This window comes from Acomys minous (assembly GCF_964271855.1).
Source record: "Acomys minous genome assembly, chromosome: 2".
Taxonomy (NCBI): domain Eukaryota; kingdom Metazoa; phylum Chordata; class Mammalia; order Rodentia; family Muridae; genus Acomys; species Acomys minous.
The window spans coordinates 148,067,555-148,095,530 of record NC_140484.1 but is presented as its reverse complement, the minus strand read 5'-3'; the positions used below and the strand labels follow the sequence as shown (position 1 = coordinate 148,095,530).

At 48.1% G+C, this 27,976-nt stretch overlaps 1 protein-coding gene and 1 long non-coding RNA gene across 8 annotated transcripts in view; one reads left to right on the top strand and one right to left on the bottom strand.

The window, feature by feature from the left end:
- The window catches only part of SYT17 (synaptotagmin 17), a 64,983-nt gene that overhangs the window by 18,806 nt on the left and 18,201 nt on the right, over positions 1–27,976 (top strand). For all 7 annotated transcript variants that reach the window (XM_084773725.1, XM_084773720.1, XM_084773719.1 and 4 more), the window contains 2 exons: positions 18,155–18,275; positions 20,273–20,428. In XM_084773725.1, the coding sequence (XP_084629851.1) occupies positions 18,155–18,275; positions 20,273–20,428 (277 nt within the window). The remainder of the gene's footprint in view (positions 1–18,154; positions 18,276–20,272; positions 20,429–27,976) is intronic.
- LOC311592868 lies at positions 2,303–10,381 on the bottom strand. The gene is made up of 2 exons (XR_014777527.1): positions 10,016–10,381; positions 2,303–3,248 (listed from the first exon to the last, which is right to left on the bottom strand). It is a non-coding gene; the product is annotated as an uncharacterized lncRNA (long non-coding RNA).

The window sequence follows — 27,976 nt, the reverse complement described above, 5'->3', positions numbered from 1 at the left end:
CTTGTGGAGGTCAGAGGACAGCTTGTGGGATCTGTGTGGGATCCAGGATCAAACTTCAGTTGTCACACACTGCAGCTTTCCTGGCTGCTCTAATTCACTTTCTATTGCCATGACAAACACCATGACCAGAACCCACCTGAGCTGGAAAGGGTTTATTTGGCTTATATGTGGGTAATGATCCAGATCTATGGTCAGAGGCCAAGGCAGGCCCGGGAGGTAGGTGCTGAGCCAGAAGGCATGAAGGAGTGATGCTTACTGGCTTACCCCCTATGGATTGCGCAGCCTGCTTAGACAATGTGTTGCCTGCATGTATAACTACAAAGCCAGAAGAGGGCACCAGATCTCATTATAGATGGTTGTGAGCCACCATGTGGTTGCTGGGAATTGAACTCAGGACCTTTGGAAGAGAGCAGGCAGTGAGTGCTCTTAACCGCTAAGCCATCTCTCCAGCCCCCCAGCCTGCTTTCTTATACAACTCAGGACCAGCCGCCCAGGAGTGGCACTGCCCACAATGGGCTGGGCCCTCCTCTCTCATTTAGCAACCACGAAAATGCCCCCACTGACTTGCTTTCAGACAGTCTGGTGGAGACATGTTCTCAATAGAAGTCCCTTTTTGTCAAGTTGCCGAGGACACCCGCTGAGCCGCCTCCCTGGCCCCAGCATGAGCTTTGGATCCCCAGTTGTAGCATGCACTAAGGAGGAGCCAGAAATGATGTGGACTCCCTGTGACATAAACGAGAAGGCTGCAGCATAGACTAGTCCAAGGGCACACAGGCTTCCATGGTAGAGCCGGGACTAGAATTAGGCTAACCTGACATCCAGGCAGGTCTTGCTACTATGCCAACCATCTTTATCACCTCCTACCTCAGATAATATGGTCCACACAACCTAGGACCCGCCAGCAGAAGAGACTGGTAGGGAAGGGACACACCACCCTGCTGGAGTCACCTCTCTAGCTGGTTTCCAAACCCCGATGCTTGTGAGTTTCGGTGGCGATTCCATGGTACAAACATGACAGATTGAACCGCTGGTAACTGGTGCTTGAACTGAGCGTCCACCCAGTCACCTGTCCCTGGAGGTCAGAGAGTGGGGAAATGTCTCCAGCTCACCACTTAGGGTCTTTCTGGAAACCAGTCTCACATTTAAGTTACCTAGAGGTCTCCAGTGACCAAGCACCGTCACTAGCATAGAAAAGACACTCTCCCCACTGAAGGGTTCCAAATGTCCTAGAAGCTCTGGGCCAGGACCTGGGTACGGACACCAAACATGAATTTCTTATTTACAGTCGGGTTCTGCCACCTGACTGGTGGGTGACATTAGATTTGTGCCTGAACCCTGTAGTGTCACCATCCTCATCACCATCCTTATTAAAGGGTCCGCCAAGATCTGTATGACATTGCACTTACGTCGTGCCCAGTATACATCGTCTGCTGTGGTTTTGGTTCATTTGTATACTGCATGTGGCATGTTTCTCATGTGTCTGTTCCAAGTGGGTCTTGGGGATGGCGTTGGGAGTGGGGGCTTGAAGTCTAGACTGAGCATAATATAACTCAGAGTGCTAGACTGTTCCCCACACTGGCAAGCACTTCCCTCGAGTCGCTGTCTGAGAGCCACAACCCTGTACCCAGTGCTGCGCCGGAGCCTGGTTCTGTGCATCCTCCCTAGGAGCCACCAGCATCTCCCTAATGAGGAAAGAGCATGTGGGTGAACAGCACCTTGTTGTGGATCAACTGGAATATTCCATTTGCCTGGTATGTGATCTGCCCTCCTGACAAGACAGGATATTAAGGGCAGCAGAGATCAGAGCAGGAAGGCGGTCAGAGACTAAACCATGGATCTCAATTTTACCCTGAGGGAGACGGAAGCCATTAAAAGATTTCATGCCGGGGAGACACCAGGCCAGGTTTACATTCACTTTGCTCCTGGGGCAGAACATGAGGTAAATGCAGAGCAAAGCTTGGACTGTGGCTCCCTTGGTTTTCAGGCTAGTTGTTGAGGATATTGAACAATGTCCTTGGCCTCTCTCTGTGGAAAGATGGTCGCTGCCCCTTCCCTGGTTATCAAAACCAAACCAGACCAAACAAAAAAACCACTCCCTCCAGACCTCGTGAAACATCCCTTGGGACACTGTCATCCAGATGGTAGCCACTGATTTTGAGACACATGACAACAGAGGCAAGGTGACCATATTAGTTACTTTTCTCATTGTTTTGACAAAACACCTGTCGGAAACTAGTATTTTGGCTTTTTGTTGTCATTGTCGGTTATTGTTGTCATTGTTGGTTGTTGTTGGCATTGCCAATTGTTGTTATTGTCATTGTTGGTTGTTGTTGTCATTGTTGGTTGTTGTCATCATCATTGTCAATTGTTGTTATTGTCGTTGTTAGTTGTTGTTGTTGGTTGTTATTGTCATCATTGTTGGTTGTTGTCATTGTCATTGTTGGTTGTTGTTGTTATTGTTGGTTGTTGTCATTATTGTTGGTGGTTGTTGTCATCATTGTTGGTTGTTGTTGTTGTCATTGTTGGTTGTTGTTGTTGTCATTTTCTGACAGAAGCAACTTAAAGGAGAAGGGATTTACAGCTCACAGTTCAGAGGCTCCAGACCATGTTTGTTTGGTCCTTTTCATTGCAGCAGAACAACATGGCGGTCGGAGTGTGTGACAGAGGCTGGTCTTCACTTCTTAGTGGGCAGGACTGGGGTGTGAGGGAAAGCCTGGAACAATACACACTTTCCAAGGACATGCAGAGACCACTAAGGCCCCTTCCTAAATGTCCACAACCTCCCAAAGCAGCACCAATAGCTGGGGACCAGGTGCAACATGTGAACCTTGTGTTCAGTGTATATTCAGGCCCGAACAGTGCCCCTCAGTGAATGGAGCAAGACGTACTGAGGTTGCTGTGAGGGCACTAACTCACTGTCAGTGAGTTTTAGGAGTTGGAAATGACCTAAAAGGAAGGGTCTCTATGATGTCACCAACTTTTCCTGAATTCGAGGCTTGCTGAGCTGGGTGCTAGGCAGGGAATAAGGGGACATGGGTGAGGAGAAAACGGCTGTGATGAAGATTCCTTTGATACGGGCTACAAGATGTTGAGGGTGATGGGAAAGCACCTCTGTGATTTGCAGTAGTCTAAAGTTCAGATCCCTAAGTGAGCTTGTCTGATCCAATGAGTTGAAGCAACAGTGCTTTGGGCGTGATGTGGCACCTCATGCTGGGGGTACACGAAGGGGGAAACTGCTCACAAAGTGGCTGGGGGAACAAGAAGAGAGAGGCCAATGTCCTGCAAGCTCTTTCAAGCACAAACTCCCCAAGCATCAAATGGCCGCCAGACAGGCCACGCACCTCTGAAAGCTGAGCATTCCACCTCTGGTAACACCAAGATAGGGACCAAGCCTTTGACACGCGGACCTTTAAAAAATCTCCCTCATGCAAACTCTGACAACCCTCGAACTTCCATTTTTCCTTCCTTTCTCAGCTCAGCATCATTAATCAGGGAGGGTTTGGGAAGGTGAGCTCCTATAGCATTTCTTATACTTTATGCTGCCCTGCTAGCTAAGTCATTGCATAAGGAAGTCATTGGTTATGGGAGCTGTTTATACACTAGAAATGTCATCACAGGATGTCATCTGTCTTTGTCACTGCTGCATCCTTTAGTCACTCATACAATGGATGATTTATTGAGCACTGTCTTATTTACTTTCTATTGCAGTGCAGAGACACCATGACCAAGGCAGCATTCAAAACAAACAAACAAACAAACAAACAAAAAACCCTTTAATTGTGGGCTTGCTATAGTTTCAGAGGGTGGGCCCATGACCACCATAGCAGGGAGCAAGGCAGCAAACAAGCAGGCATGGCGCTGGAGCAGTAGCTGAGAGTTTACATCTGATCCTCAACTATGAGGCAGAGAAAGATCTAACTGGAACGGTATGGGCTATAAACACCTTGAAGTTCACCCCCAGTAACACACCTCTTCCAGGAAGGCCACACCTCCTCTTAATCCTTCCTAAACAGTTTCACCAACCAGGGGCCAAGCGGTCAAACATGTGCGGATATGGGTCTGTTCTCATTCAAACCACTACAAGCACCTACTGTGAATTTCCCACGGGCCTGGCAGGTGGTCATTTCTCTGTAGGCATCTGTTGACTGAGTGGTAGTGCAATGAAGGGCAGAAGAAGACTTTCTGTGCAAAATCGGAAGGAGCCAACGGTATAGTAGATTGGGGCCAGCACCTCTGATTCAGCCCCTCCACTGTGTCTTCCAGTCCCTCCCCGGGAAGGTCTCCAAGGCCATCCTGGCTGGTGCTGCTTCTACATGAGAGGGGACCCTCCCCAATTACTAGGTTGCTGTATGACTGATTCTGATTGTCAGCTTGATTGAATCAAAGAGGCCTGAAGATCAGTAAGGCTGGATGTCTCTCCCCAGAAATGATTAGACCATGAAGGTTCTGACCTAACGAATGACTTAATCCATAGAAGCATATACCTTAAAGTATATATTCATACGTACATACACACTAACATGCATTGGGTGTAACTTTAGGTAAATATAAAATAGTGTGATTCTGTGCGTCTCTATCAAACAACCTCAGTGTGATTCATCCTTCTTATGTGTTAACCTCCCTCCCTTCTCCCCGGTTGGAGCCCCCTCCCCATTATCCTGTGTCTCGGGAGCTTGCAGTGTGACCGCCAGCTTCATGTTCCTGCTGCCGTGCTTTTCCCTGCCACAGTAGACTGTGTCCCCTTGGAACTGTGAGGTGGCACAAACCCTTTCTCTCTGACATTGCTTTGGCCAGGTATTTAGATGCTTTGGCCAGCATACATTTAGAAATGTATAAAGTAACCAAGACCTTGGACTTAGGTGGAAAGTCAGAAGCCAATGGTTCTAAACAAAGAGGAAAGATATTAATCCTCTCCGGTCCATGGGTTTGCTTTCCCTGGTTCCACTTACCAGGGTCAGACATGATCTAAAAATACAAATGGAAAAATTGAGAAACAACCCATACATTTTAACAACTGTATATAGTGCATTATTCTGATTTTTCTTATGCTACTAGTGTGCCAAATCTATAATAAATTTTTACTGTAGATGAACATGCGTAGAGAAGTCACGGTGTGTATAGGCTTAACTGTCATCTGTGATTCCAGGCACTGACTGAATATTAGACCATACTCCCCTATAGATCCGTGATATGGGGGGACTAACAACACCTAACTGGATAGTTCTGTTCACTAATTTTCCTCACCATTGTAATAGAATACTTAACAGAAGCAACTTTAACAGAGGTTTCTTTTGGCTCATGGTTCAGATGTGTAGACCGTCATGGCAGGGACAGTGTGGTGGCTGGAGCATTTTGGTCCATGGTGGCAAATGCTTGGGGCTGGGCACATCATTCCTCACCCTAGCACTGGATGCCAATGATGAGATCTTCAAGGCCTGCCCCAGGGAGCCACTTCCAACCCCCCCGCAGGGGGACACCCCCCATGTCCCAAAGGTCCCATAGTCCTTCCGAACAGCACTGGCAGCTGGGGACCGGTAGGGGACGTTTCAGATTCAAGTCATGACAATCGTCGGTTGGAGAACTGTGACAGCGTCTGTTAGGAGGCACCATGATCTGGCAACCATTTGTTAAAGCACCTCCTTGAGGCTCAGGTTTGCCTCTTGCCTGCTGGTGGCCATGAAGTTAGTTTACCCCTTTTTCTAGCCAATCCTTCAATTTGTATTGATTGTTAAAACAAACAAACAAACAAACAACTTACTGTTTCTTGAGCCAACTATCCTACCTCAGGATTTCATATTCCTAAGTATTCCAATGAGGCCATTACAAATAACTGGGTAGGGCTGGGGAAAATTTCTCAGCTGCACAAACATGATTAGATTCTCCAGCACCCATGTAAATGCCCAGTGGGCATGGCAATACACCTGTAATTACAGTGCACTGACACCAGAGATGGTAGATTCCCCAGAACAAGACTAGCTGTACCTGTGAGCTGTGGGTTTTATTGAGAGATTCTGTCTCAATGAATAAAGGTGGAGAGGGATTGAGGATGATTCCCTATGTCAGCCTCTGGCTAATACACACACACACACACACACACACACACACACACACACACACACACATACACACACACGCCACACACAATCTAGGAACGCATCAATAGAAAAATAGTTATAATCCAGTGTAGACTATCAGACAACACTGAGACTAAAGCTGATGCAGGGATAGGTTATTATGTGGGAAATGTATGTGTTTAAGGTTTTCTACAATGAAATTTTAGAATCTGCTTATGTCCTCAGGGCAGTTTTGTAAACACGTGCTGGTGTATTGACAGAGGTGGGAAGAGAAATGGACATGTTGATGAAATGTATGAAATGCCAGATTTTAAATGTATTTTTGTGTAAAATGGAGTTTGCTTTAAAACAAAACATTTTTAAAAGCAAGGTTGTTTGTATAGTAAATTAGAAAACAAAAGACTGTCTCCCAGGCAGTCAGATAAAGGAAGAGAGGGCCCATAGAGCAGCTGTGTTTGTGCCACATTAAAAGTTGTGTGCACGCTGTCAAAGCCTTCTGTGAGGTGAGCTGGGGGAGGTGTGTGGTGAGGGGGGGGGTATGTGTGGTGGTGGTGGGGTATGTGTGGTGAGGGGGGCACTAGAAACACTTCAGAGGAAGCCTGTGAGGAGAGAACCTGGCTCTTGTTTTCCCCAGAAAATGTCCTTCTTTCCCAGATGGTTCCCTTTGATTTCCTTTTTATTGATTAGAGCTTAACTGTATTCAAAGGCCGCAGGAGAGGATTTGTGGTTTGCTTTTTCTCCCCCCCCTTTCCTCCCCCCACCGCCCACCCCAGTGGAGAGTTGTGACATTCACACAGACCGGCTGTGGGAAAGCTGGCAGGGTGGGCCTGGAATCATTTGAGTAATTTACAGACTGTCTATTTTGGGTCTCCCTAGCCCACCCCACGTGGCGCTACTCAATTAAGCTCATCAGCCTTTTATAAAAAAAGGAAATGAGGCTTATTTATTTGTGACATCTCCTCAAAAAGGAAAAAGAGACAAATGATTCTCCCACCTAGTTCCTCCCCCCGGCCCCCCCGACACCCCAACCTCCCCTCCAGTCTTCTGAGGCTGGAATGTACTGGTGACTGAGTGCCTTGCTCATTTCCCCTCTGGGATCATGATGTGACCCTGGTTCTGTCTCCACTTAGGGAACTGTGTGGCTTGTTCTCAGGATCACCCCAGTTGGGGTGGTGTGAGTTCTGTTTGACTTACAGTGCAGTCACATTCTCACAGATCCACTGTGAATTAAAAATGTCAAAAGCTGAAAAGCGTATTTCACCCTCCCACTGTAGTCTGCATCCTCATTAACCCCCCTTGGTGGTGAAGGCCTGATCCTCAGTGGGGTGCTGTTGCGGGGTGACAGGGTGATCCCGCCTTTCAGTGGGAAATAGCAGGGGGTCTTTAGGTCACAGGGGACATGTCATTAAAGGGACCCTGGCCATTTCTCCTCCTCTCTTTTGCATTTTGTGTCTGTGTGGCCCAGAGAAAGAGCTACGGCAGTTGTACTTTGGGTTTCATTCATTCTATCTTTTTGTTTGTTTTTAGAGACAGGGTCTCTCTGTGTAGCCCTGGCTGTCCTGGACTCGCTTTGTAGACCTGGCTGGGCCTTGAACTCACTGTGATCCACCTGCCTCTGCCTCCCGAATGCTGGCATTAAAGGCGTGTGCCACCCTGCCAGCCGCTTTGGGTTTCAGATGAGTGTGTTTATTAAGCTATGGAAAGCCTGGGGGCAGCAGGCAGCAGCTAAGCAGAATAGCAAGACATCAAGTCGGGCAGGCACGTCTGACATCTGACAGAGATGCCTCAGAGAACAAACAAGGTAACACCCCCAGCTCCCGAGCATCCAGCAGAAATACACTGGGGAAGAAGTGGTCACCTGGTCTCTGAAACTGGTACCTCTGGGGTCCAGCCTCCGGCTTCCATCCCCACCATAAGCATTTTTATACTGTAGGATGGACAATAGTGACCTTCACAGAAGATGGCATGCTATCCTACTGTTCTCAAGGGCACAATGTTTTTAGCCCCTTAACTGTCTGCTGCTCTCTGCCCTCCCCTTATAGAATTAATGGGGAGGGGGAAGGCAGCCTGCCCCAAGACTTTGGAGGACAGTTTGAGACCAACATGATTGGGTCTGAAATGGAGGAGGTGCCACGAAGTCCCATTGTGATATGCCTCCTCATGGCAGGCCCAGAGCAAAGGGGCCAGCATGTGGTGCATTGTAACCCTATGCATCCTATTTTCTTTATAAGTTGATAGCCTCGGGCTTTAGTTAGAACAACAGAAATGTCACCTGACCTCCCAAACATCACAGTTTTTTGGGTTTTTTTGTTTTTATCACAGCACACGTGTGGACTAGTGTTTCCCCTTGTCCTTGTCTGGGTGTTGGAAGCTCTGTTTGCTGCTCACAACATTGCAAGAAAGAAAGTACACGTTCCTCCCCTCCCTAGCTTGGGCAGTGATCAAAATACTGCATTCAAAGACAACATGGAAAAACGAAACCCCAAATGGACTCATTGTAAGTTAGGGACTGTCCACATCAGCAGGCTACATATGTCCCAGGAGAGCTATGAGTGCAGCCTGACACATTTGTAAATGGTAACGTCTTGTCATCATTTCAAAAGCTTGGACACTCCCAGTCTCTGTAGGCGGAGACGGATGAGGGTCACCCTGGCCTTTGCGGAGAGCATGAAGGCATCCAGCAAGGACAGGGTGCCACAAAACACAAAGCAAGGTCATGCGGTGATGGTGGGACCAGATTATTTTCAGTTGGTTGGGAAGCTTGGGTGAGGTGACGTCTGGATTTCTCTGGAAACCATGGAACTCCAGCACCAGCCATTCTCTCATGTTTCCTTTGCTCATTCTCTGTGTTTCTATGTCTGTCTGTCTGTCCATCCGTCCATCCGTGTGTGTGTGTGTGTGTGTGTGTGTGTCTGTGTGTATGTGTGTGTCTGTCTGTGTGTATGTGTTTGTCTGTCTCTCTCTGTGTCTCTGTCTCTGTCTGTCTGTCTGTCTGTCTCTCTCCCCCTACCCTCGTGTGTGTGTGTGTGTGTGTGTGTCTGTCTGTCTGTCTGTCTGTCTGTCTGTCTTTCTCTCTCTCCCCCACCCCCCTTGTGTGTGTGTGTGTGTGTGTGTGTGTGTGTGTGTTTGTGTGTGTCTGTCTGTCTGTCTGCCTGTCTGTCTGTGTGCTCTCTCTCTGACTCTGTAGCTCTGTGGGAGGGTATGTATATACAACATGTCTGTGTGAACACATATACACGGGGCCTGAGGAAGACATCTGTTTGTTTTGCCCTGCTCCCTCACTCTTGGTCTCGTTCCTTTGAGAGGAGATCTCTCACAGAACCTGGAGCAAGGCTGGTGGCCAACAAACCCCAGTGACCTTGTCCCCCTTCCCACCCACACAGCTCTGGGGCTACAGCAGGTCCATGGACACGCCCACTTCTTTTACATGGATGCTGGGGATTTGGCCTCAGATCCTCACACTTGGGCAGCAAGCATTCTTATCCATCTCCCCCAGGCCCAGATTTCTAATTCCTCAATGATTCCTTTAGAATTCTTTATGAAATATCATAATCTTTCCCCCCCAAATATATGTCCCTCTTATTTGAAATGGAGATGGGGTCCTATCTGCTTCTACAGGGGTCCCAAGCACACCCCACTATGCCTAAGTAAGTGGACACTGGTATAGTCCTAGCTTACCAACTCAACAACTTGAAATTGCCGATTTATGAAGGAGAGTCATAATTTATTTTTAAAAATCGAATCTATTAACTATATCAGCTACTTCATTATTAATAGCAAGTCCCTTGGATTTGTGTTGTGAATTTGAGGAATTCAGGACCTGAGCAAGAAAGGACAGTGGGTTAGAGATGAACGCTTCCTGGTTCTATCCATCTACCTTTTGACCAGAGTCACAGCAGTATTTCTCCGCAACAAGATAAGGCAGACAGAATCCTACTTACATGTCAAGACCTGTCCCCAGAGCATCCTTCTCCAAGAAGCCTTGGTGACCACATACTGCTGAAGGTGGGTCAAACTTCAGGCTCACTAGTGTGCCATGGGCCTTATGATGCCTTTTTAAAATGGAAGTTAAACTCATATAATGCTGATGTAGTCATTTAAAAGCCTACAGCTCATTGGGATTGCTGCCCTCAGTGCTGCACAACCGTCATCTCTACCTGATTCCAGAACATTCCACCACTCAGACAAGGCTCTATATCTGTGAAGGGCTCACCCCGCATTCCCCTTCTTCTCAGGTCCTGGAACACACTGCTGTGCTCTCTTTTGCGATGTCATTTCCCTTGTTGCTTGACAGAATACCTGCAAAGAGCCACGTAAGGAAGAAGGGTTATTTGGCTCATAACTTGAGCTTCCAGACAGTCACAGTAGGTGAGGCATGGTGGTGGGAGAGAGAGGCAGCTGGTCACCTTGCATCTACATCCAGGGAGCAGCCAGATGAATCCTGGCCCTCAGTTCACTATCTCCTTTTTCTTTTTTAATTCTGTCTGGGACTCCAGTCCATGGGACAGTGGGCCCCACATTCAGGGTGGGTCTTGTGTCCCCAATTAAACCTCTCTGGAAACACCCCCACAGACACACCTGGAGGTATGCAGAATCAATCTGAGGTGATTTTTAAACTTGGTCAAGTGGACCTTCAAGGTTAACCACCACAGCGTGTACATTTTCTCTCCAGGTTCATCTATGTAGCATATGTTAGCACTTTAGTGTGTGTGTGTGTGTGTGTGTGTGTGTGTGTGTGTGTGAGAGAGAGAGAGAGAGAGAGAGAGAGAGACAGACAGACAGACAGACAGACAGACAGACAGACAGACAGACAGACAGAGGTGGGGAGAGCATGTGTGCAGGTGCATGCACATAAGCAATCAGTGCATGTTGGGAGGTTAGGGGACGTCTTTCAGGAATTGGTTCTTTCCTCCCTGTCATGGGTTTTGGGGATAGAACTGAGGTCCTCAGGTTTTCATAGCAGGTGTCTTTACTCACAGAGCTGCTGTGCCAGCCTTCCTTCCTTCTTGTGGCTGAGGAGCATTTGATTGTATATGTACTCGGTGGTATTTTTCCATTTACTGGTGAACACTGGGTCACCCCACCTTTGGGCTGTTGTGAATAGCACCACCATGAACAGCAGGAGTAGATTTGTTGGGTTCTCTCTGGTTCGTTTGTTTTTGAGGCAGTTTCACCATGCAGTCCAGGTTGGTCTTGAACTCATGAGCCTCCTGACTCCACCTCCTAGAAGCTGAGGTTCCCTCGCCTAAGCCCGGCTTATGGCTAAGTGTTTGTGTGAATATTTGTTTTCTCTGGCAGCAGAATTGCTGGATCCTATGATGGCTGTGTGTCAAAGTGTTGTGTGTATGGGTGCACGTGTATGGTGTGTGTGTGATGTATGTGTACATGTGTGTGTGGTGTGTATGCATATAAGGTCAGTGTTGGAGGGTGTCCCTCAGTCACTTGCCACCTAGTGTTTTGAAACAAAGTCTCCCTAAACCTGGGGCTCACCAATTGGCTGGGCTAGCTAACCAGCAAGCCCCTCGCCTATCCCTGCCTCCCCAGCATCAGGGTTACAGACAAACTGCGCTGTCTGTGCCTTTCATGTAGGTGCTGGGGGGTCCGACGTTGCAAGCACTTCCCCCACCACACCATCCCTGGAGCCGGCGTTGAGACTCAGACTGTTGAGTGTTTTATGTCCCCACCAGCCAGGGTTCCAACTTCAGGACACTATTTCAGTACTGGCTATTTTCTGCTTTTGTGTGTGTGTGTGCATGTGTTTGCACGTGTGTGGGTGTGCTGCAGAGCATCAGGGGATCAGAGGACAACTTGACGGAGTCAGTTCTCTCCTTCCTTGTGGGTTCTGGGCTGTCAGGCATGGCAGCAAGTGCCCTTACCCACCGGACCCTCTTGCCTGTCCTATATTCCTCTTCTGTCTATTCATTTGTTTGGTAGGCCTGCAGTCCTGGTTCTCGGATTTGTTTTGCACCTCTTCTCACCCAGTAGACTGTGTGTGGCTTGCCAGATGTCTATAATTGTACCTTAATTGCCAAGAAGGCCATGCAAGGTTAAATACAGGGGCTGATCCTGCCTCTTGTCTGTCTCATTCATAATCTGAGCTGCTTGGTTTGGATGGATTCTTTCATTTGTAAAGTGCCAGCCTCTAGAAGGGCAGAATAACAGCTGTACAAGGACGGAGCCTGGCCTGTGGTGATGTCTTACTGACAGTTTGCTGTGGTGGTCACGACCGCGACACCCCCTGGGCCGAGGATCTGGGAACTATTGAATGAAGCTCGCTAAGTGACTCATCATGTCCTCTGCTATTGGTCAGTTAGCCTTCTCTCTAGTTGCTCCTCTGCTGCCCCTCAGGCTGCAGATTGATCACTCCAAAGATGAGCAAGCAGAAGAGAGGCAGGATCAATGCGCATGTTCCCCCAGAAAGGATAGGGATGGACGCTGTGATGTTGGTGTGGGGTAGGCATGGGGTGGGCATGGGGGTGGGCATGGGGGGTAGGCATGGGGTGGGCATGGGGGTGGGCATGGGGTGGGCATGGGGTGGGCATGGGCATGGGGGTGGGCATGGGGTGGGCATGGGGTGGGCATGGGGGTGGGCATGGGGGGTAGGCATGGGGTGGGCATGGGGGTGGGCATGGGGGTGGGCGTGGGCATGGGGTGGGCATGGGGTGGGCATGGGGTGGGCGTGGGCATGGGGTGGGCATGGGGTGGGCATAGGAGGTGGGCATGGGGGTGGGCATGGGGGGTAGGCATGGGGTGGGCATGGGGGTGGGCATGGGCATGGGGGTGGGCATGGGGTGGGCATGGGCATGGGGGTGGGCATGGGGTGGGCATGGGGTGGGCATGGGGTGGGCATGGGGGGTAGGCATGGGGTGGGCATGGGGGTGGGCATGGGCATGGGGGTGGGCATGGGGTGGGCATGGGCATGGGGGTGGGCATGGGGTGGGCATGGGGTGGGCATGGGGTGGGCATGGGGGGTAGGCATGGGGTGGGCATGGGGGGTGGGCATGGGGTGGGCATGGGGTGGGCATGGGGGTGGGCATGGGGGGTAGGCATGGGGTGGGCATGGGGGTGGGCATGGGCATGGGGGTGGGCATGGGGTGGGCATGGGGTGGGCATGGGGTGGGCATGGGCATGGGGTGGGCATGGGGTGGGCATAGGAGGTGGGCATGGGGTGGGCATAGGAGATGGGCATGAGGTGGGCATGGGGTGGGCATGGGAGGTGGGCATGGGCATGGGGGTGGGCATGGGAGGTGGGCATGGGGTGGGCATGGGGTGGGCATGGGGGTGGACATGGGGGTGGGCATGGGCATGGGGTGGGCATGGGGTGGGCATGGGGGTGGACATGGGGGTGGGCATGGGCATGGGGGTGGGCATGTGAGGAGAGAGAGAACAGGAAGCTTGAGGCCTACAATTATGAGAGGACAAAAGAACTTTGCTTTATTTAAGACAAGAAATGCCTAAAAGGGGGAATAAGTCACGAAGCTGCCTTGAAGAGTCCAGTCAATGGCCCAGGTGTGAGTGTCATCCTTGAAGGTGACAAGAAGGGCTCAAGAGGTCCCTGGGTACTGAGGGCTCCCGTAACAGCCTCCCTGTCCTCATCCACTCCTATGAGAAAGGCCAAGGCTGAGCAGGGTCCCACGGAGGCAGCCACTGAGCAGCTTGCTAAGACTCCCATGGATGTCTCTAGAATCTGGCTATACTGCATCCCAGCCTTTGTTTTGTTCTTTAAACATACCGAGTTTATTTGTTCATGTTCAGGCAGCTTGACTTAGGGAGCTATTAACCCCTCCCACCACCTCTCCAGCTTCACATGCAAGGCATCACGAGCTGGTAGATTTTAGAAGAAAGGAGGGAGGCGTTGTTCTGGCTTAGGGAAGAGGAAAGAAAAGGAGGGTCTGATGGCTTCCCCCTAGCCCGATGGCTTCCCTTGTGGAGTGTCAGCATTACTCACAGGAGCATGGGCCCACCTGCAGGGTTGGATACTAAGGATGATGTGCCTTCCAGGCCCCTGAGGACCAGCAGGAGGCCACTAGCTACTTCATCAAGGACCCTGAGCTTCTCTTAGGACTCACAGCACTCAGTCAGCATTCCTGACTTGAAAGTCTGACCCTCCAGGGCAGGAAAAACCTGAAAGGGCAAAGGTAACCAGGTGGGACATAATGACAAGGACAAGTCTCACCAAAGCGTAGTGTGAGCTGTTAAACTGACACTTCTTTTCAGTGCTGAAGTAGAGCCTTTATGCTTGCTAAGCAAATGTTCTACTGTTGAACTGCATCTCCAGCATCATCAGAGACTCTGTGTGTGTGTGTGTGTGTGTGTGTGTGTGTGTGTGTGTGTGTGTGTTTACATGTTTGTGTGGGTATTCACATGTTTATAGGTGTATACATGCTCGTGTATATATGTTTGCTCGTATGGGTGTATACATGTTATATGTATGTGTATGTTTGTGAGTATGTACAAGTTTGTATGTATATGTATGTTTATTTTGTGGGTGTGTACATGTTTTGTAGGTGTTTGTGTGCAGACATGTTTGTGGGTACCCATTGTTTGTATATGTCCATATTTCTGTATATGTGCATATGTGCCTGTTTATGTGTGTGTGTACATGTTTGTGTTGGTGAGTACCAAATATTTTTCTCATTCCACCTTCTGTTTTAGATAGAACTCAGCAGTTCAGTTAGGGTGACCTGTCTGCCATTGAGCTCCAGGGATCCTCCAGTCTCTGTGATCCCCCAACCACTAGCACTGACCCCCAGAGTGACCATGTGCCACCACACCCACATTTTATGTGAATGCTGGGAATCCAAACTCATATCCACATGCTTGTGAAGGCAGATATTTCCCCAACAGAACCATCTCCCCAGCCCCCAAATGACACTTTAAAGCGCAGTAAATGAGGCTTTGGCAGGACCATCACAGAGAGCAGAGCAGTGAGGTTTTGCAGAGGGGCGGAGATTGAGCTCCACCATTGGGGACCAATGATGGAATTGTTATGGAGCAGTGCCTCTGAGGGAAGAGGGATTCTGTGTGAACCAACCTTGCTGCGGACTGGCTGGGCGCCTAGACACCTTCTGTGAGACAGTGGAAGAAGGGAAACTTGACCCTGAGTAACGATGTCAGATATTAACTGCAGGGCCAACAAGGGCTCAGTGAGCAAGCCCCGCCCCCCACCCACCCACCCAAAGCTACTAAATAAAGAAATAAAATATAATGGAAAGAAAGTGAAGGAAGAGTTCTTGGTAAGTGAAGTGAGCAGGGTCTTTGGCTAAAACTGGCTTTTTACAAGGAAGTGCACAGATGGGACCAGGACTAAAGTCTATCCAAGCAAAGACTCTTCATCCGTTGCCAAGTGGGAACATGGGCCCAGCACTGGCAGACCTTCCTGTTTTTCAAGCAATGCAAGAAATACTTTTTTTTTTAAATGTGAAGTAGCTTGGTCTTTAAAAACACATAATAATTAGTAACTGTCTCATTGAATGTGACATGAGCCAAACAAAATACACCCATGGGCTGCAAGTTTGAAACCTGTAGTTAACCGCAAGCCTGTTTCCTGTATATAGGTGAACTTGATCCATACAGGATATGGTTTTGTTGTTTTGTGTTTGAGACAGGGTTTCATGTAGCCCTGTCTGGCCTGGAATTTCCTATGTAGACCATCTTGGCCTCAGATTCATCAAGATTTGCCCGCCTCTGCCCTCTCAAGTGCCGCGACTGAAGGCATGCACCTCCGCACCTAGGCCATCTGGGAGTCTTTTGGCTTGAGTCTTCATCTTGCCAACAACGTGATAAACACTGTTTTAGAACTACCACTTGCCACCAGCTTATTGGAAGGGCAGAGAACAGGAATGGATGGGTAACGGGCGATGGATGGATCCATGCACACATAAGTAGATGGATGGGTGAGAGGAGAGATGAAACATCCTTCTTGTTAGTTTGTTTCTGTTTGTTAAGACAGGGTTTCTCTGTGCATCCTTGGCTGTCCTAGACTTGCTCCATAGACCAGGCTGGTCTTGAACTCACAGAGATCCACCTGCCCCTGCCTCCCTGAGTGCTGGGGTTACAGGTTGTGTGCCCCAGCACTCAGAATAGATGAAGCATCTTTAGAGACACATTCTGAAATATTACTAATGAAATGGTGCACCTCTAGGAGCTACTTCAGAATCATAATTTTTTTTTATAAGTAGAGGTAAGTATAGATTCAACACCATTTGGCAAAAGTGTATAATTGATGCAGTCGGGCAGTGGGTACATGGAGAGTGGTCCACTACTCTGAAGTGGCTGACAGTTTTGTTTTTTGTTTTTGTTTTTTACTTTTTTTTTTTTAAATAGAGGCATGAAAATGAGGGCTCCGTTTTCTAGGCAGTATGGAGCCATCCGTCCTGGGTATTGTGCAGATTTTCCATAAGGGGATAGGCCTGATGTGGAGGGAGGGTGCTCTTTGGTAGGAGAGGGAAGGTACTGTGCATGGCTGCAGCAAGGGCTCTGTTGCTGGCTGCAGGTTAAGGACATCATTTTTTTTATTTAATTCTTTTTACTTATACACGTACATTTATATTATTACACATATATACAATGAACTACATACAGCAAGGAGGACCATGAAACAATTAGGGATTATATAAATGTTACACTCACAGTGTTTTGGCTATTTGTATTTGGCAACCTTGTAGAAAACATCTTTCCTATCTTGGTGTATCTGCCATTCTGGACGTAAATCAGTATCTACCATATCTCATCTCTATCAACCTAAAACATCTATCTAGACCTAAAAACATCTCAATCCCTAAACAACTAAGCTTAGTTGTGAAACTAAACTATCTGGCCTTCAACCCCATCAGAGGTTTGAGAAGGAATAAAATTAATTACCTAAGTAAAAAAAAAAAAAAAAAAGACAGTTTGCCGCCTGAACAGTCACCCAAATCCCTCTATAATGTTGGAGCATCATCTTCAGCTTCTGGCCCAGTAGATCTGTCAGACATAGTTGTGAGGCAGGAACTACTGAGGACTTGTTTACCCTGTGTTAGCAGAGTTCGGCTGTCAACCCTGCCTGCGTCCAAGCTTGCCCACTTTTAGGCAGAATTTCTTTGGCAATAAGACAGATTAACTCCTTGCAATACCTAGCCTACTTCAGAGAAGATGATGAGCACCAAAGAACCTCCTTAGGGAGATGGCTTCAAATATGACAAACCAGCCACTGGGCAAAATGTCCTCGTTTCTGCCATAGACAGAACAGTATCTTACCCCGGTTGCTCTCTGCTGGCTAAAGAGCCTGCGATCATTTCTCTTGTCCCAACTGCCATGTTTCAGCTGTGTGACTTTAGACCAAGTCTCATTTTCACCATCTATTAAGTGAAGTAAACATTATTGCCCCTTGAGCCCATCATGAAGATTATTATATATCACATATAACATATATTGTTATATGTAAAGCACTTAGCACAGCACTTGCCTGTCATTTCCATTGTTGCGATGCTGGGTGTCATTGCTGTTAAATGTTTTAAGAACAGAAAACACTTTCTTAGATAGACAAGAAAAGAATCGGATGCAGAAGCTTTAAAAAATAAAATTTAGAAGGCAAGCATGGCTTAGCTGGTAAAACCCTTGCACTCCTGGTGATGCCAGTTCAATCCACACAACTTCTGTAAACATTCTGGGCACGGTAACACCTGCCGCAATCTCAGCACTGGGGAGGCAGAGACAGGAGGAGCCCACCTGCTTCCTGGCCAGCCAGCCTAGCCTATTTGATGAGCTCCAGACCGTAAGACGAGGTGGCTGGTGTTCCTGAGGATGACACCCAAGTTTGTCTGTCCTTTTGCCTCCACGCAAACTCACACACATGTGCACATAAAGGTGTCCTCTATGTGTACACATACACACGTACATACATATGTACACACACACACACACACACACACACACACACACAGATGCCTAGGAAGGAAACCTAGAAGAAAGAGGCGCCCACGGTCAACAGATCCACCCTCGGCCACTTGTTCACGAGTTTTGGAAATCAGTTTCCTGTACAGAGGCTACAAAAGGAGGAAAACTAGAAAAGCACCTTTCAATGATGCTCTTTCCTGCAGAATGAAGTGGAGCTGGGGGAGCTGCTCCTGTCGCTAAATTATCTCCCAAGTGCTGGGAGACTGAATGTGGACATCATCCGAGCCAAGCAGCTCCTGCAGACAGACGTGAGCCAAGGCTCAGGTACAGTACAGCCCCCCATCCTCTGAGTCTCTAAGGGGTTTGCTGCTGTTCGAGGGACCCAGGTTTTGTTTTGTATCCTGGATGCGATTGCTAAGGTAACGTAAGGGTGGGCAGCATCCTTGACAGCAACTAGAATGCTAGTTTAAAAAAAAACCACGGTCAGCTCTCGCTGAGGATGAAGCGGTGTGACGTCTTGGGAACCCTGTCACACATGTGGCCAGTTGTGGTTACTTCTGAAATCTATCTTCTCTTTGAACTTAAAAATTCCTCTTTTTTAAAAATCTGACTTTTTTTTTATTATATAAAGGGATTGTTGCCTACATTTTCTTTCTTATTTATTTATTTTTACATTATACAATTATATTATTACACATATATAAACTACATACAGCAAAAAAATCCACAAAACAATCAGGAATTATATTAATGTTACATTCACAGTGTTTTGGCTGTTTGTATTTGGCAACAAGAATTCCTGAGAACTTGCTTTTCCACTTACTATGCCTGTAATGCAGATGCCATGCTCTAGGGGGCGATAGTGCACAAGTGATTGGATCAGCAAGCAAAGTGGGCCCAGTCTGAGGGGTTTTTTCCTGTGTAGTATAAATCTTTGTAAATCCCAGCTCTGAAAGAGCTACTGTGTTGTCTACCTTCTGTCAAAAACCAGCTCAAACACATTTAACAAAAAGCTAGTTCGGCTCCATCTGTATGTAGCTTCTTCCACCACAGCCGAGGACGGTCTTGTAAATGAAACCATGGTCACTGGGCTCCCTTCAGCTCAGCGGTGGAAATGCTGTCCTCCCAGATCCAATAGCAAAAGGAGCTTGTTTGCAATGAGGTGACAACTGACTATAGAGTAGAGGCTTCAAGAGGGCTGGAGGAGGGACCACTGCAGTGCCTGGAACATTCACCACAACAGAGAGTCAGGATGCTGAAATAAGAAGGGAGCCAAACCGCCTGCCACAAAATGTCCTTCTGCTGTTTGCCATCTCGGAGAAGGTGCTTGGCCTCTGCACATCTCACCTTCTTCATCTCTATAATTATATAAATGAGAGTATTTCTCTCACTGGTTGCTTAGATAAATATTAAATTCAACCACCTGCACAAATCCCTTTCTGAACTATAAAATGATTGTAGCATGACTGTGCTAATTCTGCCTTCGCTCTCCCGTGGATGAGCTGTGAGGCCACTGGCCTGAAAATGGCTTCCTGCTTTTGGATGGCCTCCAACCTGGTTCTGCGTCCACCAGATAGAGCTTAAGCCAGTCATTCCTGATCTTTAAACCTGCAGCCTTCCTATTTACAAAATGAAAACCATGCCTAAAACATGGCGGGTGTGAGGGGCAGTTCAGTGAGTGCTAGGTGAGTGGAGGAAGAGGAAAGAGAATCAGCAGAGAGGAAGACAGCAGTGGAGACGATGGGTCCAACAGAGCAGCTGGGCAGGTGGGAGACTAAGTGAAAGCAGGGGTGGATTAATAAATGGATACGTGGCAAGATGAAGAAGATGAATAAATGAATCAGTGGGTAGATTGGTGGAAAAATAAAAAGATCTTAGTGGTGGAGCCTTTGCCTAGTGTGCAGGGGCCCTGGGCTCCATCCCCACCAATGAAGACGACAGAGATGGGGAAGGGTTAGGTGGTTGCTCTGTTGTATAGACAATAACTTGGATGGACGCATGGGTGCATGGATGATGGACGCATGGATGCATGGATGGATGGATGGATGGGAGATTGATGAATGGTGTGTTAATGACTTGATGAATAGATAGGAAATGGATACCAAAGAGTGGACGAGTGATTGGATGGATGGATGGATGGATGGATGGATGGATGGATGGATGGATAGGTAGATGGATGGATGGATGGATGGATGGATGGATAGGTAGATGGATGGATGGATGGGAGAATGACAGGATGGTTGGGAAGTTGAAGACATGAGAGAAGGCTAGGTCATGTTTCGTCATCTCCAGCAGTCTACAATGTGGTGTCCAATCCACAGACCCGTTTGTGAAAATCCAGCTGGTACACGGACTCAAGCTTGTGAAAACCAAGAAGACATCATTCTTACGAGGCACAATCGATCCTTTTTACAACGAATCCTTCAGCTTCAAAGTTCCTCAGGAAGAATTAGAAAATGCCAGCCTAGTATTCACAGGTAAGGTGACATTTGAGACCCTGGTGAGGCATGTTCAACTTGCTGCATATTTACTGAGAGTTATGCCTAAAAACTTGTTGAAGTTCAACTACGGAGATTTGAAACCTCTTCCTACCTGTAAACTTGGACAAGACTCATAGAGCCTGGGACCCAATTGTTATGTAACTGTCAGGAATCTAAATCAAACAGCCACATAACTGAGACTTTGGAAAGTTAACTTAACTCCCCTGGGCCTCAGTTTCCCCATCTATAAAATATGGATAATAACCAGGTGGTTGTGACACACACCTTTAGTCCCAGCACTCGGAAGGCAGAGGCAGGCAGATCTCTGTGTGTTTGAGGCCAGCCTGGTCTACAGAGTGGATTTAGGACATAATATATATGGATAATATTAGTTCTTATGTTATAGGTTTGCTGTGAAAAGTAAATGAGTTATGACCTTTGAATAATATCTGATACATATTATGTCAACCATGATGGTGGTGATAGTGATGATGGGGATGCTGGTGATAATGATGGGGATGATGATGGTGATAATGATGATGATGGTGATGATGATGATGGGGATGATGGTGGTGATAATGATGATGATGGTGATGATGATGTTGGGGATGATGGTAATAATGATGATGGGGATGATGGTGGTGATAATGATGATGATGGTGATGATAATGATGGGGATGATGATGGTGATAATGATGATGATGGTGATGATGATGTTGGGGATGATGGTGGTGATGGTGATTCAACTTGCTGAGTTTAATATAAGCATAGAAGAAAACAAGGTCACCTGACTCAGAAAGGACAGTTGTAAAAGGCATTTGGAGGATATAATATTTAGGTTCAGGTGTCACGTGCCACTGTCTAGTAAAATTTAATCTACTTTTCTGGGGCATAGTTGTGTTTAATTTTAAGGGTTGCTAGTTATCTGTTACTGCACAACAGATCACTCTAAACTTCAGAAAAATCAGTAAATCCTCAAGCCTATATTACCTTGCAGTCTCTGTCCCTCAAGAGCCTGGGCGTGGAGGTGGGGCTGGAACGCTGCTGCTAGAGTGCTTGCCTGGCATGCTTGAGGCTCAGGGTCAGTCCCTGGACCACATAAAGCTGGTGTGGTGCAGCTCACCTCTGATCCCAGAACTCCGGAGGATCAATTCAAGGTCAGCCTCAGCTACCCAACGACTCTGTAGACAGCTTAGGGTACATGGGACCTTGTCTTAAAAGCAAAGCAAACAAAAAACCAGCTCAGGCAGAGCTCTGCTATGCTCCGTGGTTCAGGCTGATCTGAGATTCCCCTGAGAGTCCTGCTCGGGGGCAACTGACAACTCTCCTCTGCTTGGTTATAGTCTATGGTCCCTGTCCTTAGGTCTTTCAGGATCATGAGATAATGAAGAGACGGCTCAGTGGGTGCACCAGCTGGAGGACCTTGCTTCAAATCCCCAGCACTCATGTGGAAACCAAGCATGACTTCATGAGCCTGTAACCTCGGCACCGGGGCGCCTTAGCAGTGGTCATCAGATTCCCAAGGGAATAAGGAGGTGGGCAATGCCCATCCTCCTCCTCTAGCTTTCATGTACACATGCACCAGTGTGAGCACACACAAACACACACCACACACACACACAAACACACACACACACACACAAACACACACACACACACTGAGCCCACCTCCCAGGTGACTGTTTTTTGGTTGGGAAGCCTTGTCAAAACTCCATCAGACAAAGCCTGTTTTCTCTCTCTTTTTAACTACGTGTGTGTGTGTGTGTGTGTGTGTGTTAAACATTTGTATAACATAGTGTCTGCAAAGGGCAACTTGATGGGGTCCATTCTCTCCTTCCAGCGTGTAAGTCCTGAGGATCGGGACTTGTCAGGTTGGTGGCCAGCACCGTGACCCCTGAGATCTCTTGCCTATCCAAGACCTTGCTCCTGACGTGCAAAAGATGTGCTTAACCATACAAGTACTGTGCTTCATGGTACTTAAGGCCAGTGCAATGTAAAATATCCACTCCAGAGGAAGTTAGCTCGGCTCCCCACACCATGATCGTGGGGCTACTTACAGCATCATCGGGAGAGCTTGAGATGTAGCCAGTGGCCACGCCTCATCACCTCATGGCCAGAGCCTGCAGCAGAGTACTGGATCTGGGCCTCTGCCACAGGTGCTCACCACAGTGTTGCTGTGTGGGTTTCAGTCAGCCACTGTCAAACGAAGTACAAAACCACTCACTGGGAAACGCCACAGCCCACACGCGCACAACGGATGTGGGCAGTGTATAGATGTGAGTGTGCCTGTTTATTATTGGTTGTTGGTCATCTATTATAAGTTAAACTCTGTCACAGATATGGTCAGGAAATAGCATACAGGGTTGGTACTGTGAGCTATTTGGGGCATCCATTGAGCCTCTCAGATTGTCTTCCTGTGGATGAAAGGGACTACTGTATATATACAGACATTATGAGGTTCTCATGCTTAGCTAGGGCACAGAGTCACAGCTAAGGGTAGGACCTGCTGCTGGCTCTGCCTGGAATAGTAGCAGAAATGTGGATGCATCTAAGCAAAGTCACACACTCCCATTGCAGCGCCGGGGGGGGGGGGGGGGTTGCTTTATTTGCTGCCTGGGAGAGAGCTTTGTTACCTCCAAGCCAGAGGATCTGAATTCTAGCCCAGCCCCATGTTTCCAAACACTTTTCAGGGAAAGTCAGGTTGATCTGCAATTTAAGCATTTGCTGAGACTCCCTGGGGAAAACCTGCAATTAGCCTGGGGGCTGGGTACTCTGAACACGTTCCTGAGTAGGAGGAGGATGTTTCTGCCTTGCAGGCAGGTGATTTTTACAGCTGAGGCTTAAAAAGAAAAAGAAAGAGAGAGGAAGACTGATTTCCCAACTTCAGAGCACATGGTCGAGGACCTTTCTGGGAAAAATCCATGAAGGTCCTCCGTGAGCAGAGTTGGCCACTGAAGTGATTGGAAGGGAGGAAGGGGGGGGGGGGACAGGGTAGAGGAGGAGGAAAAGGGGGGAAAGGAGGGAGGAAGAGGAGTGAGAGGGTTAGGGTTTTTTTGTTTGTTTCTTGTTTGTTTTTTGGTTTTTGTTTTTTTGTCAACTTGACATGGGGTCATCTGGGTAGAGGATCCTCAAGGGAGAAAAATGCCTCCATCAGATTGGCTTAGAGGCAAGTTTGTGGGGCATTTTCTTGTTTAATGATTGACACAGGGAGGGCCCAACCCATTGTGGGTGGGTGGTGCCATCCCTGGGCAGGTGGTCCAGGTGGGTATATAAGAAAGCAAGCTGAGCAAGTTATGGAGAACAAGCCAGTCATGGCCTCTGCATCAGCTCCTGCCTCCAGGTTCCTGCCCAGATTTCCCTCAGTGTTGGACTGTGATGTTGGAGGGTTAGCCAAATCAACTCCTTCCTCTCCAAGTTGCTTTTGGTCAGGGTTGTTTTTTTGTTTGTTTGTTTGTTTTTGTTTGTTGTTGTTGGTTTTGGTTTTGGTTTTTTGAGACAGTGTTTCTCTGTGTAGCCCTGGTCGTTCTGGACTCACTTTGTAGACCAGGCTGGCCTTGAACTCACGGCGATCTGCCTGCCTCTGCCTCCCAAGTGCTAGGATTAAAGGGGTGCGCCACCAAGTCCTGTCTCCATAGCAGACTCTTTAAAAACTTAGGAATAGAACTCTATTACCGGCCATCAATTCTAAGTCTCTGTGTAGAAGTGGGATGTTGGGAATCTGAAATCACTGGAAACAGGTGCAGGCGTTTGTGTTCCTGTGTCCCCAGCAGCAGCATCCACACAGCTAGGAGGAGAATCACCGAGGTGTCCAGTGACAGACAGAAGGAAAAAAAAAAACCTGGCCTTACCCGGCCATGAAACGTCCATTAGGCTTAAAAGGGAAGGCTCTTCGGATGAAGCTTGAAGTCATGTGATGTAGAGTAAGGCAGCCAAAAAAAGGACAAGTGTCATATAGCGTAGTTAAGAATCTGTGAGAATAGGGCTCTCTGGGCTTGAGAGTGGGGTGACAGGAAGCTGGTTTTAATGACAAAAAATAATAGTGATCCTCTAGTGTGGGCATGGTGTCACAATCCTGTAACCCCAGGAGTAGGGAGCTGGAGGCAGGAGTTCAAGGCCGGCTGAGGGTGAGCTGTGCTACCTCCAAGCCGGAGGATCTGACTTCTAGCCCGGAGCGAGACCCTGGCAAACACACATTCAAACATGGGCTCAAGCAGTGGTGGTGACTGTACAAAGAGCAGTAGGTACAGAATCCCACACTGAACAGTGTTAAGGTGGCTCTTTTATGTGTATTTCACTTTTTGGTTGTTTGTGTGGTTTTTGTTAGTTTTGAGACAGGGTCTCATCTCAGAGGCACAGGCTAGCCTCAAACTCTGTGTAGGTGAGGATGGCTGGGACTATAGTATAAACCCAGGGCTTTGGGCATGCTCCCTGGGCTCTCTACCAGCTCACGACATCCTCAGCCAGTTGTTGTTGTTGTTTTCATTTGTTTGTTTGAGAAAGAGCCTTGTTCCGTAGCCCAGCTGGATCTGAAACTTGCTGTGTAGACCAGGCTGCTCTCCAACTTGTGCAGATCCTCCTGCCTCTGCCTCCCACTAGGAGCCCCATGCTCAATTTATAACTTTCTAACACAGGAAAGAAATGCAGTTTGTGCCACATAGAACTTGGGCACTTTAAGGACATGATAGGATGCTGATGTGGGGGGCCCTAGGCAGCCATCCTCCTCCATGTCCTGGAGGGAGTGTGTCCCAGTGGTTAGAGCTCCATCATGTTGGCACTTTGCTCCAAGCAAGCCTTCCCTGTCTCAATTTCCTCATCTGTAAAATGGAGTGCTGGCTTTTCACCCAGTGGGTTGCTCTAAAATCCAGATGTATTAGCAAATATATATATATATATATATATATATATATATATATATATATATATATATATATATATCTTAGCTTAGAGAAGGTACTCCTTAGACACGCTCTGATGTCATCACTACAGTCCACAGGCAACTGACTATTCTGCAGCCAGATCCCACCTTGAGGCTCTTCTGAAAGAAGGCCAGGTCGCCCTCCATCCTCTTCCTTCCCAGAGTTAGAGGAGACCTTGTCTGCTTAGAGATGAAGTTTGGGGAAATTTTAATTTAGGACAAGGGATCATGTCACTTGGTTGTTTCCTTCCATTTCTCCTAAGTGTTGTGGGTTACCTGGGTCTATGTTAGATGCTACACATCCAAATCAACTCAGATATTTAGGACCCATGTTCTTGAGGGAGCTCAGGACTAGACTGAGGAGAGAAAGGAGGCTGTATGTGAGCGAGGAGCTAAGAGATGAACAGAGTGGACCAATGGAAGGGTCAGAGGACGGTGTGAAAGAACTAGGCAGGTCCCTTTCCAGAGGGAAAATGGAGGCACCACAGTCCTTCAGCGGGGCAGGGGTCCACATGGAAGAGCCACATTCTGTTACCCACTCCTGGATCTCAGAGTTCATGTTGTAGAAACTGACTAGGACACAGATGTTGAGGCATCCGATCAGTGATAAGCCGTGCTGGACAGCTCTGAGGAAGGACCTGTGCTAGACAGCTTGGAAGAGGGAAAGCCAGGAAATGCCGGGCATCCCTCTCTTTCTCCTTACTGCCAACCCTCTGGCTTTCACAAGCATGGGTCAATGCAGAGTCTAACCAGGTGTGACGGCACATGCCCGTAATGCTGGTGCACAGGAGATGGAAATGGGAAGATTGTGGGTTCGAGACCAGCCAGGGCTACATGATTTCTAGCCTCTAGACTTGTGAGCCAAGTAAATCTCTATGCTTAAAACATTCCCCAGCAAAAGTGGCTACTTGTTTTGGGTTTTGGAACAGGCTGGCTGGCTGGCTCAGGTTGGCTTCAAACTCACAATCCCTTGCCAGCACCTCTGCCTCCAGAATGCTGTCGTTATGAGCAAGTGCCATAGCACCAAGCCGGGCAAGGATTTTTTAAAATTCTTGTGTCTAGGCCTCAGCTTATAATTATCAAACCTGCAGTGGTATCCATCTTGCAAAGCTTTGAGGTGGCTCTCTTGTACAAATTAGGTTAGCCAGACTTTGCCTAGACCACTCTGCTCCCCACCCGCCCGCTGTCTGTTTGGAAGTCTCCCAGGCCCGCTTCGAGAGCAAGTTCCAAGGCACCTGGTCTGTGTTTCATTAATTGCCTGTCTTTCTGCAGCTGGAGCTCAGACTGGGTTAATTGAATCTGGTGCAGCAGTGAGGTGGGTGGGGAGGCAATGGGGACAGATCAAAGGCCAGAGGGCGGCACTTCCAACACCTACCCTGGAAACACCAGGGGTCCGGTGTGCCCCAGATGGCAGGCCAGGCATGGTAGTGAATGGCTACAATCCCAGCACTGGGAGATGAGACAGGAAGATACTGGGTCCTCAATGGGCAGCCACTTTATCAATCACTGATGGTGATGGTTCTGTTGCTCCTGCTGCTACTGATGTTGATGCTGCTGCTGCTGTACTGATCATGATGGTGCTGGTGCTGGTATTGATGTTGATGCTGATGCTGGTAGTGGTGATGGTGCTGCTGATGCTACTGGTAGTACTGATGCTGATGCTGATGCTGGTAATGGTGATGGTGCTGTTGATACCGAGTGGTCCTGGAATTATATAGACTTGAGATGAATTTTGACCCCATCATTCGTCATCTGTGACCTCTCACCTCTCTGAGCCCAGCTTCTTCAACGTAAAATGCAGCAGGGGTGGGGGGTGGGGGGTTACGTAGCTTTGTCTCAAGCACTGCACAAAGCCGGGTCAAACAAACAGTTCAGAAGCCAGGGCCAGCCTGTGGGTTAGTCCTGTGCTAGAAATCAAGGAGCAACAAAGTCTGGCACTTCCCGGGAGCCTTTAGCCTTTAGCCAAAACACAACTCTAGGCTTGGGAATCAGGAAGCTCAATTCCCACAGCTTAGCCACTGCGCCACTTTCATCCTTATTCTTCGCTTACCAAGATACAAATAAAGTCTATCTCCAGGGCCAGCAACATGGCTGAGTGATAGATGCTGAGAAAGAACCATCTATGCAAAAAATGGCAAGAAAGGAACATTCTAGGCAGTGAAACTGGTAAGTACAAAGGCCCTGGGGGCAGAAATGAACTTGTTTTGTTTTAAAAGAGAGAGAGGGCCAGAGGGTCCAGATCAGAATTAATGAAGGGAGCACATTTATGCATTAAGTTGGGCTATGGTAAAGGGCACAGATGGCAAGTATTTATCCAGCACCTGCTGTGTACCTAAGGCACTAGAGAACAGATGTGCCTCTCGGCTCTGTGAAGGACTATGTAAAATGGCACGTGTGCAAGGACTTTGCACAGAGCAGCCGCTCCGTGGGGGTCACTTTCTCACTTTCCTAGTTTGTAAGTCCGACATGAAAACTTCCTGTCCAGGTTTTTGCCTCCTCGGCCCCGGGGATCAGAGCATGGCTGCTTCCGTGGGAGAGGCTTAGGCAGAGGTATCTCTAACCTGGGACACCCAGGAGTGAAGGACAGGCAGGGGCTGGGGAGAAAGTGCCGGCCGTGTGAACAGGAAGAC